Source organism: Pantherophis guttatus, chromosome 3 (genome assembly GCF_059756535.1).
Source record: "Pantherophis guttatus breed Tessera chromosome 3, ASM5975653v1, whole genome shotgun sequence".
NCBI lineage: Eukaryota > Metazoa > Chordata > Lepidosauria > Squamata > Colubridae > Pantherophis > Pantherophis guttatus.
In genome coordinates, this window is record NC_142065.1 from 128,810,620 (window position 1) to 128,823,486 (window position 12,867).

General features: G+C 36.1%; 1 protein-coding gene across 1 annotated transcript; it reads right to left on the reverse strand.

Annotated features, from left to right (window-relative positions):
- Positions 1–378: 378 nt before the first annotated feature.
- On the reverse strand, positions 379–12,387 carry SNRNP48 (small nuclear ribonucleoprotein U11/U12 subunit 48). The gene is made up of 9 exons (XM_034411870.3): positions 12,042–12,387; positions 10,523–10,636; positions 8,710–8,770; positions 7,288–7,353; positions 6,218–6,406; positions 5,637–5,758; positions 4,574–4,695; positions 3,569–3,727; positions 379–532 (listed from the first exon to the last, which is right to left on the reverse strand). The coding sequence occupies exons 1-9, from the start codon at positions 12,162–12,164 to the stop codon at positions 499–501; spliced, it is 990 nt and encodes a 329-aa protein (XP_034267761.2). The 5' UTR covers positions 12,165–12,387; the 3' UTR covers positions 379–498.
- Between the last annotated feature and the right edge of the window lie 480 nt (positions 12,388–12,867).

Sequence of the window (12,867 nt, forward strand, 5' to 3'; positions counted from 1 at the left end):
CTATTGGTGGTAGCAGGCGGTCCCGTAAATAACCAGGTCCTAAGCCATTGAATATGGCTTAGTGCTTCAGTGTTGAATATGTTTGTCACCCAGATATTTATAGTAAAAATTTATTTGTACTATAAATAATATTTTTTATTTTTACAATAAAATATATTTATTGTTAAAATAAAGGCAGAATATTTTGATGAATGTTACTAAAATCAATGTTTTTTAAGAATAGTTTAATATTAGAACCAACAACAATTGATTTAAAGGGTGGTAATTGTCTATGTGAATAATTAAGCAATGTATTTATTTTATTTATTAATTTTTTATGTCATTCTTTTCACTATCCAAAGTGACTCTGGGTGGCATATATCCAGTTTACAAGTGTGGTAGAGATTTCAAATGATATTTATTAAAGTAGCTAACATCTTAGTTGTCAGTGAGATATGTTACTGGAATTAAACAGATACAACTTGGTTTGCCTCATCTCTTGTAATAGAAATGCAAGTATTATTTTCTTCTTTTATGATGCTTTCCTTCATCTCTGAAATAAAATGAAAGCCAGTATTATGTTAGAGCTTATTCCACTATTACTTTTTTAAAAAAATCATATTTTCATGAAACTAGGGTTTATCCTTATAATGCTCATGCATACTGAAATGAAATTGAAATACATACTGCTGCATTTGCTGATATTTATCTTTTGATACCTTTTTCATCAGCTACTTAGAATATAGAATCTTTGAGGCACTATTGTAACTATTTCCCCTTTAATCTTAAATCTAACTGGACTGCACAAAATGAATGAGTTTTTAGAGAGAGATCACAGAAGTGCGAAGCAGAGCAGTATAAAGGCTAGTTAATTTACAGTATTTCTTCCCTCTCCTGTTTTCAGTGTCTCCCTTCTCCTGAGACTGTTCTTTGTTCCAATGGAGGGGAATCTGTTATTTTTCACCAATATACAAAAAAGGAGATAGAGAAGATAAAAAAAACTCTATCCCTTCTCTTGCAATCAAAACACTCATGGTGAATATGTTCTTATAGTACAAGCTAAAAGCTACTTAAATACAGTTTACTAAATAAACTGTCCAGATTCACAGAATGTTTGAACATATAAAGCGTGATTTATAATACAAGTAGTCCTCACTTTAACAACCACAATTGGGAATGGAGTCTTCGTTATCGAGTGAAGGGGTTGTTAATCAAAATGACCCACCTGACTGCTTCACTTAATGACCATGATCCAACAATCCTCATTGTGGTCATTAAATGATCTCATGGGCTGTTAAGTGAACAGAGACTCTGTGCCTGTGGAGGGATTTGGGGTTCTGTCCGTGCTTGGATTTCAGCTGCCAAGGGACAAGTAGGCATGAAGCTGAGCATCCTTCTTTCTCCACCTTTGCAGAGCTCTCTGCAGGGATGGGAAAGAGGGATTTTGGGCTCCATGCATGATTGAATTTCAGCTGCTGAAATCCAAGCAAGCACAAAATGGCAGGGACCTCTTTTATCCAACCCCCATAGATGACAGAATCCTCCTGGTAGGCTGCAGCAATCCACAACCTTCCCTGCCAGCTTCCTCGTTGACTTTCTGGGGAGGCCAGCAGGAAATATTGCAAGCGACAATCACACAATCATGGGGCATTTGTTAACAGTTTTAAGTGCAAATACATTGCCAGGCACCCAGATCGTGATTCTGTGACAATGTGGGGTGGAATGACATTTTACAATAGTCTGTACAATTTTTTACAGGCTGTAAAGCACCCTTGTCCAGGCCTTCATAATTTCAAATTATTGTTAAATAACCAGTTATTAAGCAATGACTGAGCTAAGCAATAAATAAGGAGATCACATTTTGGCTTAGTTTGGTTGTGTGAACACACCCTATATAATATTGGTTGTACAAGAGCAAATGATGGCTATTTTTAATATGGTAATATATAAGTAATATCTTACTCTGTACACTGTGTATATTAATCACCATTATTAGGACAACTAATTGATTTAGTTACCCCCAAAGTACAACAGTATCAAAACAGAGCTAATCTTCACATTCATACAACTCAGTTGCTTATATATTGCATGCTTCATTATTTTTTTAAATAGTTTAGCAATTTATCTAAGTAGATTAAATTACCCAGGCCACAGAACAGTTTTGGGCAGACTAGTAAAGAACTCATTTTTAAAAATCTATGGAGATGCTCAGTCATCCAGGTCATGGTTGTTCCAAAGGGGCTTTTTGAAGAGGCAACTGGACTTATTTTTAAAAACTTTCTACCATTTAAGATTTAATCCTACATGGAATAAAACAATTTCCTATTAAAAGCTACATTTATTCACCCTGGTTTTATGGAAAAAAAATTACAGGTAGTCCTCAAGTTACAACCACAATTGAGCCCAATATTTATGTTACTAAATGAAACATTTGTTAAGTGAGTTTGTCCATTTTATGACTCTTCTTGCTACATTTGTTAAGTGAATCACTACAATTGTTAAATTAGTAACACTGTTGTTAAGTGAATCTGGTTTCCCTATTGACTTTGGTTGTCAGAAAAGGTGATCAAATGACCCTGGGACACTGCAACCGTCGTAAATGTGAATCAGTTCTCAAGCATCCAAATGTAAATCACGTGACCATGGGGATGATGCAATGGTCATAAGTGTGAAAAATGGTCATAAATCTCTTTTTTCTGTGCCGTTGTAACTTCAGTCAGTAAGTGAACTGTTGTAAATCAAGGACTACCTGTATTTTGCTTATAAATCCTAAAGAAAATACTTCTATAAGATCACAATTACTTTCGAGTAATATTTTCATCTCTTTCATTTGGTTGTTAAAACAGAACCCAATGCTAAGTCTTCAGTTTTATTTACACCACTTCATAATCCATGTATTCCCAACAGCCCTTTTTATATAAAAAAATCACTGCCTATGTTATAGGCCAGTTGAAGTAAAAAGACAGGAGTAAGTTCATGTAATAGTAGTTTATTTTAACCTGGTCAACCTAGGAAACTAATGGGGAGTTTCAAAATTCGTTTTATTTTAATTATTTTATGTCAGGATATTTTTAGTACTTTCTCTGAAATAGAAGAAATTATGATATATAGAATTCCATATTGTTATTTCTTTTAGATTATGCTGATTATTATGAAATCAACTTTTATTTTTAAAAAGTATATGGTTGAGTTTATAATTGATTATGGTATCATTACTAATTTGATACATCTTTTGATTTAATATCTTGGGCAAGTATAAGACTTAAAGCCAATAGCTGGATGAAAATTTAGCCTTCCATCCTTTCTAAGGTAGGTGAAATGAGGACCCAGTTTGTGGGGGCAATAAGCTGACTTTGTATAAAATATACAAAAGTATGAAGGCTATTGCTTAACGCATTGTAAGCCGCCCTGAGTCTCCGGAGAAGGGCGGCATATAAATCAAATTAAAAAAAAAAAAAAATCACTATGAAATTCTTTCCTACAAATTAACACTGAATGTAAACAAGTTTTAAGCATGTCCTACAATCCCAGCCTTTGATGTAATATCACTCTAGTTCAACACAAGTCAGATATCAAAGATACTACTTACCTATCTCTTTTCCTTCGGGAATCTCTCTCTCTTTCTCGACTTCTTTTCCGTCTGCCTGGACTTCTACTTGAATTCCTCCTATGTCGAGTATAATCAATATCTTTTGAACTTCCACAAGACTGCCTTGAATCAGCTGATGCAGATCTTCGCTCTTCCTTACTAAAGAAAAGACAGTAATTATATCGTAGCAGTGGTCTTGATCATTAATGTTGGGGGAGGGAATGAATGCTAATTTCTCTTGGTGAAAATTGCCACTAATGACATAACAATTAGCTGCACATAATCATGTAAGAGAGGACTGGGCTGCAAAATATAGCCCAACTGCATCACCATTGCTGTCGGATCTCAGCTGCACTAGAATTAGTGGGAAATAAAGTGAAATATCTACCTCTGTATTGTTTGCTACCTACTTTTATTTGAATGTTGTATTTCCATTTAAAGATGACAGCGCTTAGGAAGCTAGACAGTGAATAAAGTTGTTTTTCTAATAAAATTTGAATTATGAAAAATCTTTCTGTAAAATATTGCAAGGAGGAAGCCATTATTTTTAACAACTGTGATATTTAACCCTGCTTTCTGAATGCCATTGTGCTTGGAAAGACAACCTGCTTCTGCCACTTGCCATGACACAATATTTAAACAAAGCCCTGCTTCTCACATAAGCATTCTTAACTTCTCTGATTATTTTCACAACTATCAAACGATAATTTTATCTGTTGTCAATAACTGGTCAACAATCCATTTCTAAGCAATAAAGGAATAGATGTTCTACAACTTTTACAAAATATAAAATCAGTAACATCACTAAAGGAAATAGGCATTGGAAAGAGTGAAAGTAAACTGTATTGGACACTGGGTATATATAGCACAATACCATGATACGCAGACCTAATCTGCAAGTCAGTAATTCCAGTTTCGTTTGAATTAACAGAGGAACAAAAAGTATGATTTCTTAAATTACTGCCAATTTAGAAAACAGCAAAGATTTGGCAATGATAATCATACCTTCCTGAAGACTTTGCTGAAAAAGAGGATTTTTCATCTTCATGAACCCCAATATTTCTGTTCTCCTCCTGCCAATGAGTGGTAAGTTCTTCCATGTGTACACCAATCACATCTCTGATTACCTGAGTATTCAGAAATATTGAATTTAGATAAAATATTAAGGTATGCCGGAACAGGCTAAATAATCAGATGGAAAGCTGCCTTATGCACAATGTCACTAATAAGATCTATGTCAGGGGTGTCAAACTTGCAGCCTGCGGGCTGGATGCATCACGCACTGGCCACACCCACGCCCGATTTAGTGAAGGGGGAAAAAGTCGTGATATGTCACAGGACGACGCCATGATAATGCAAGTTTCACACTCCTGGTCTATGTGTACTTTGCTTACATTCATTCCTTCAACCCATTTCTCTCCTTTTGGCTACTAATGTTTTCCAGTTATTATAAAATTATGTAAAATAATTGTCCCAATATAAAACAAAGGAAAAAATGTATCGAAAGGTAATGTAGCTGTTAATATTGTTAATGCATTATAATTATCTTAAGCAATTAAAATGCGTAAATTGAAAGAGAAAGTAAATATCTGCAAATGAAAAACTAAATATTAAAAATAACTTATAAAACAAGTGTTTGAAAGATGGTCACTAGGCCTGTACTTCATTTATCCATCCAAATATTTTTCCTATTTTTTTTGCCACGTGCTGGCTATAGTTAACCATCCCAACTGAACTGAACTGGGAAAAATATGAACTGCAGTAAATCTAAATGTTACAATAATTGACACAAATATTCAAGGTTATAAACTTTTTAAGATCAGGCAAATTTAACTTATTGCAATGTATTATCTACAATGACAGCATCTACACACTGATAGCCTCAACTCAACAATATTTTTGGAAAACAGGAGAATTTAAATATTCCTGCCTATTTAAGGTATTTCATATACCTTAAATAATTTATTATTAATAATAAATAAATAAATAATAAATAAATAAATATACAGATGTTTTTAAATTAAGAAGAAAATAGTTTGAGATAATATGACTCCCAAATCATATAGACCTCTGTGTAGGATTTCTTTGTTATATGAACATTCTTAGCTCTGTACGATTGCCGCCGTCTTTTATAATCCCGCATCTCTGCAAGAATTTCAAGATGAGATTTTGGACCTTTCTGGCCATCATCTAAAAGGGGAAAAAGTATGCGGTTTTAGAAACAATAATTCCAGTGGATGTATTCAATAATATAAGTACAAAAATGAGGACTATATATGATAGATAATTTCAGCAAATGCCTGTAATCTAGACCACTTTTACTAGGAGGGGTTTTTCAAGATAACAAATAAAGCAAATTAATGTCACTGCTGTGACAGCAATCTGTCTCAGCAATGGAGGAAAGGGGTTGATCACCTGGTGCCAATGACAGGCAATAGCTACTGAGTGCAATTCAGGCCAATTTCTGTCCCATTAATTTTAATTCAAATTCATTAATCTGGGAATGCCAGTGTTATAAGAAAACAGGGAATACTATTAGCATCCCATTTTAACAGAAAAAAGGATCCTTCAGCAAGAGACATTTTACATGTTTTGTAATTTTTAAATATAAAAAAGCAGATGTAAAAGCTGTAAATTTTTCTTCCAGACCTTGGTTGACTTTTGCTGCCAAATCTACAAAGAGATCACTGTCATTTTCTGTCGATTGAGATCTTGACCTCTGGTTCTTTGTCTCTGCAAGGACATAATCGTAAATTGCAAGGCGGTCAGCTTGGGTCAGATCACAGACGTAACGCTTGTGGTTTTGTGGAACTTCCGCAGGCTGAGATGAATAAGTTCCTAAAATGTGAGGACAGTTTGGATTTATCAATCAAAACCAACACAATTAGCAATGTTCTGAAGTTTATGTGGCAAGTGGCCTGGATATAGACTGCTATTTGTGAAGTTTCCATGAAGCTACTGACTTCATTTGACCTATTACTACTATAATTAGAATCAAAAAGGCTATTTACTCCTAGGACAAACTGGAAATTGGCTAGGAAAAGGAATCGCCCATAATTTTAGAATGTGAGATGTAATTTGGGGGGTGGGGTGAAGACTGCACTGCACCTTTAAACGTGATGCTGAGCTCACACTTAGAAAAATGGGAGTTAAAACTAAGAAGTGAGTAACGCCAAATAAATATTACATTCAAATAAAAAATTATTTCCATGTCATTATTAAGCTTCCTCCTTTCTCATATTAAAATTTATATTTCATCAGCAATTTTTTGAGGATTGGGGACTACACCCAGTTTTTAGGGAACATAGTTTTCTTGTATATTGTATACTGTACGTATACAATGTATACTGTATATGCATAACTGGGCTTCTCGCTGTTTTTTATAGTACATCTAATTGTCCCAGCAGGGCTAATAGTGTATTTGAAATCAAAGTCCCCATTTTGCATTTGGCAATGGGAATGATTTCCCAGTTAGGAATTAGGTGGCATGTAGGCAAAACAGTGACTGAGCCCTATAAAAGCAAATGTTTTTAGTAAGTTCCCAGAGAAGAGCAAAGGAGATATTCAACAAGAGTTCTTTATATCAGACCATTATTCACCATATGCAAGGCAAGTAAATATAAATCAAATTTGTGTTTAGAATTTCAGTCAGTACCATAGTTTCTATACCAAGTGGATGTTTGTGGGCTCCCCAGTGACAAAGCTTAGCTTTCACTTACCTGAGCAATAATTTCCACACTCTTTGGCCATGGCTTTTTTAATAATGTCAAACTGCAAATCTTTGTCTGTAGCAAAACAAAAGATAACACCGTAACATTAAGTATACTTTTGTAATCATTAAATGTAGTGCCTGAAAAAGAGACTATAATTTTGCAATAATGAGCAATGTTAACAATATACTCAGAAATCTGTACCATTGGAAATCATGTGTTTCTTTTTCTATAGTCATTCTTAGTATTCCAGACTTGCTGAATCTTATAAAATCAAGAGAATCAAAAATTACAGATTTTGAAAAAAATAAGTCTTGGGGTAGTCAAACTAACATTGTTCATATATCGTGTTAAGCCACAATGTTTATTTATCTATTTTTGATTGGGGTGTTGGTTTTCACTTATTATGATGCAGCTAATTGTATCTTATTTAATTATCATTGTTAAGCAAGTTATAAAAAACGATCAACAATTGTCTCTTTACAATACAAATAATTCCACAAATTCACCTGTAGAAGGTGATTCCAAACCTTGAAAATAAAAGCATTTTAAAAATGCAACTTGATGTAACCACATCTGAGTTTAGGACCTTTTTTGTGACAATAGTTAAGTGAATCACCATACTTACTAAACAAATGCTGCAGTCATTAAGCATATTCATTACCTACAATGAGTGTTGTTGTTTTTTGCCAGAAACCAGAAGTAAACAATTTACAGCAAAAAAATTGTCAATCGTGGCTCACATGGCTGGAGGATGCTGCAAACAGCTATAAATGCAGGCCATCCAAAATGCTCAGCATAGTCATGGGATGTGTGTGTTCAATTCCTAGTTGTCAACTCGCAAGGCATCCCTGGTCTGCTCTTGAGTTGCCATAGGCAAAGGGGATGGGAAAATGAACTCTGCAGCTGCGGCAAGGCAGCACGTCTGTCAAAACAAAAGCACATTCCAGCTATATCTCTGTCAAGGCCATCTCCGAGGTTACCCACAGCGGCTGAGAAATTGCTTTGTGACACACCTTGGGAGGAGGGTGGAAACAGGGTCAGAACTTGAACATAAATTACATGGAGTCAGAGTTGGCTTCACTTGGAACATAAAGCTCCTAATAAATAACTGGATTTCTTTTGAAGCTTGGCTCGAGGTTTATGATTTAATTAGGGCATCGGTTGGAACCCTGACATGTAACCTTGAGAGATCTGTGGTAACTTTGAACAGCTACTAAGCAATCTTTGTAAATTGAAGACTACTTGTAGACAGCTCTTAAACATATATCCATACTTCATCTCTGCATAGCATCAACGTTTTAAACTGAGAGCAGATACAAGATCTGGTCTGATGTTTTTATTCTTGCTTCTAAAAATATGAATGAGCATTTGTTAGTATGTTACATTTCAGTACTGTACTTTAGTATTTATTATCACATTCGTACTCACCCATTTGAACTTTAGGAATTTTGCCTTTGTCATAGAAAAAAGTAGAATCATACATTTCAGCCTAGGAAGCAAAATATATGTAAAATAATATTATCAAATGGAAATATAATTGATCAGCCACCAGCCTCGAAATTAATAGAAAATAGATGAAATAAGATAATATTCAATAAGATAATATTCAAAAAGATAAAAGTAGCAGATAAACAAACCCACTGTACTGGATTTCCCTGATCAAATAATTTCCTAAGTCATCTTCATAAATCATCTACAAAAATTGTACATCAAAATTGTAGTAGAATCATGTCCAGTTCTCACTCCCTTTATAATTTTTCACATTGGTGCACAGCACAACTCTCTAGATCCAGGCAGTCCTAAAACTTAAAACCACCATCTTACTGGGATTGAGTTCAAACTTGTTCTTCCCAATCCAGACTCCACAGCTTCCAGACACTAAGGCAGAACCTCCTGTCTGAACAGAGGTGGAGATATACAACTGAGCATTGTTAGCATATTGATGATAGTGATAATGATGATACTTGTGTCAACAAATGATCTCATGCAGTGGCTTCATGCAGATGTTAAATATTAGTGGGGAGGCAGCTGTGGCACCCCACACAAGAGGCGTTGTGGGGTAGACCTCTCTCCTACTGGCATCAACCCTGGATGAAGGAAGAGAACTACTACAACACTGTCCCCAATGTCTAACTACCGGAGCCAGTCTATTTGATGGTATTAAAAACCACTGAGAAATAAAGCAGAGCTAGGACAGTTGCACTACCACCATTCAGTTCCATCTAGAGACCATCCACAAATGCAACCAATGCCATTTCAGTCACATACCCAACCCTGAAATCTACTAGAATACCATTTCATTCAGATCCCTCTGAAGGTGCAAGGCAACCAACTTCTCACCAATCCTTCCTAAAATGAGAAGGTTGGAAACATGAAAAAAAATGTCCAAAACAGGTATATGGATGGCTTTGCAAGGAAGAGATTGCCACTTTAAGCAATGTAGAACTTTAATTTTATATGCCAACATGTGTGGCCTTTGTGGAACAAAGAAATTCTTACCAGTAAAGATTGTGTTAGAAACTGATTTTACTGATCTTTATTTTATTTTATTTTAAAGGTGAGACAAGATCGTTGGGCACTATGATAGTATAATGGTATCTACAGAATGCATGATGTTTACCCCTTATCTAATATTGCAATAACCTTATCAATATAACTGTGGAAAGTATTTAAAGTAAAACTTTATCTGTAAAAATAATTGAAAACACTTTCTGAAACTAGCAGAAATACTAGAATGAGGTAAAAGAACTGTGAGAGAGTAAACCAAAGGGAACAACAAAATAAACACTGGCTATAATTGTTCTGCCATTTGTCTGTATGTAAAAGTGAATCACAATATACCAAATTAGTTTGGTTTATGGAAGAAGCAAGTTTCTGAGACTATTGGAAGTCTTTTCTAAAATTTATCATTCGCAGCTATCAAATTCTCTCCCCCATCAGCTGGGCATCAGGAGAAAGTGAACAGGGTGGGATGGGGAGGTCTCAATGAGCTGTGGGTAGAATAGCCTTCAAGTTGCTCATCCATGACTTTGATTTTAGTATCTGTGTTAATTTGCTAATGGAGTTCTAACAGATTTTTGCAGTAACAACTTTAGGGGAAAATAGTCTGGTGTCCATCTAACAGGTGTCCATTTCAAATATCTAAAGCCAGCCTTGTTTTCAAAAGAAGAGCAAATGTTTTCTTTCCATCCTCAAAATATGAATAACCTTTTTAAAAGGGGGGAAAATAGCAAAGCATTACCTCTTCCTCTTTAGAATAGTCTAGTTTCCTCAATCTACAGGATATCATATGTTTCTCCAAGGAAGATTTAGGCATTTGATGATTAGCATCATAAGGACAGGTCACTTTCTCACTCTGGAGAAAAAAGGAGAAAATAGCTTTAGCATGAAGCACAGTGGTAAGACTTTAGAATAGTAAACATGTTTGACAATAAAACATGATTTTCAATTTTTCATTTTCCCCATGCCTCATTTGATGAAATTATTAAGGTGCTAGACTAAAACCCAGAGACTGTAAGATGTAACCCTTCCTTAGGCATGAAAGCTTTGGACCAATCATTCTCTAGGCCCAATCTTCCTTACAAGGCTGCTGTTGTAGGGCAAACAGGAGCTAACAATATTATTAGGCACAAAGCCAGTGGGTGTCCTTTGGCCACTCACTCTCAGCACTAAGAAGACAATGGCAAGCCATTTCCAAAATTTCTGCAGGAACTAGTCTGGGCATTTGCCAGGAGCTAACAATGACTTGCAGGCACAATCTAAAAATAAATATTAAAACTAGCAGGAGAATTATCTTCCAGAAAACAAAGAAAGCAAGTTCCAGCACTTCTAGATAAATGAAATGTTCAAGAGCATTTCTAGCTCTCACTCTCTTTTCCTCTGTAAGATAACACTTAGCAGATGTTTCCTCTAAGATGAACTGAACTCCTGATGAAAATCTAGGTAGTTTTCTTGGCAGCAATACATAAATGGTTTGCCACTGCTAAATTCCAGGAATTTTTGTTTGTCTTCCATGCTTACTTTATATATATCCTTATGATTCCTGGTGTTCCATCTAAGTAGTACTACCTAGGTCCTATCCTTAGTTTTCACATCATCAGCCATTCCTAGTTACATGCTGCCTATTGTTGTTTTTGTGTGTGTGTATGTATGCGTAGAGCAGAGGTCTTCAAACTTGGCCCCTTTAAGACTTGTGGACCTCAACTCCCAGAATTCTCCAGCCATCTCCAGCCAATTGTCCCAGAGAATTCCGGGAGTTGAAGTCCACAACTCTTAAAGCTGCCAAGTTTGAAGACCTCTGGTGTGGAGAGAGATGGTTTGCCCATTACCTCCTTTCTAGGGCTGAGACAGTGTGACTGTCCCAAGGTCACCCAACCAGCTTTATGCCGCAAGCCGGACTAGAACTCCTGGTTTCTAACCTTGTGTAGTAACCAGTACGCCAAACTGGCTCTATGTTGTGTATATGGTAACATTAATCATTGCAAAAATCACACAAGAGGCCCCAATATAGAACTGCCTTGAGTTGCAAAAAATCCGAATGATCCCTAGATGGCACTCGAGGGATGCAGCAAATTCTAACTGTTTCAGGGTAGACCAGATCTGCGCAGGCCAACCCTATAAGAGGTTTTTCAAAAAGTGTTTGGTGCACGTAACTGAATAAAAGCTCTTGCTGACTGTCCATTCTTCCTCGTTCCCCGGACAGAGGGTTAACCCAGCTCCCTTGGGGACCCTGATCTGACGCCGCTCGAAGAGAACCTTACCGGGGTCCCAAACCACAGCGGAAACGAAAGAAGACGCTTCTCCACCGGACTGTCGGTCTCGGCAGCCATTTTGGAATAGGGCACTCTCGCTTCAATTTCGCCCAAATTCAGAGGCGACACCATCTTCACTTCTGGCAAAGTAACGTCCTACTTTGAACCTGGAAGCTTCGCTAGGTCAAGAGAATCGTTTTTAGAGAAGGAGTCTAGGAGACCATCGATCATTAATTTTTTTTTAAAAAAAGCACTTTTAAACCGAAGGCAACTTCAATAATTAAGAAATCTCGAGCAAAGCGAAGTTGCCTGGTTTCAAAACATTCCGCGGTGGAATCTCGCGATATTTCGCGGTGGAATCTCGCGATATTTCTCCGCTACGCCCGACTGCGAGAGAAACAGAAGGTCGCCCTCTTATGGACACCTCGTGTTGGAGGACTAAATTAGTGCAAGCGAGACAAGCGAGTGGAGTCAAAATGGTCATTGGCAAGTCAAGCATTTCAGATGCATTAAATGCTCAGTCTTTTCTTTCTGCGATCTAAAAGGCTGTAGTTCCACTAGTTATGTAATAAAATTAACGCTTGTTTTCTGTTTTCGTGTGGTATCTTTAACCGTAGAGAAACATGCTCAAAAAAGCACATCAATATTTTCTCTATAGACTTTTGAAACTGAATGCAACCATTTTTTACTTAACCAATGTGCATGCTTAATATCCAACCCCCCCCCCCAGTTTTTTCTCGTTGGACTATAAATGAAAACAAATTAATGGTCAAAAGTGTATTTTTAAAAAGATGATTAATACACGTATTGCTTCTCTTTAAATCATATTTCTCTT

Coding starts and splice junctions, on each gene's coding strand:
- SNRNP48 (XM_034411870.3), bottom strand. CDS start 12,164: ATGGTGTCGCCTCTGAATTTGGGCGAAATTGAAGCGAGAGTGCCCTAT. Junction 5,759..6,217: donor GGCAGCAAAAGTCAACCAAG/GTCTGGAAGAAA, acceptor TTCCCCTTTTAG/ATGATGGCCAGAAAGGTCCA. Junction 3,728..4,573: donor TCAGCAAAGTCTTCAGGAAG/GTATGATTATCA, acceptor TCTTTTCTTTAG/TAAGGAAGAGCGAAGATCTG.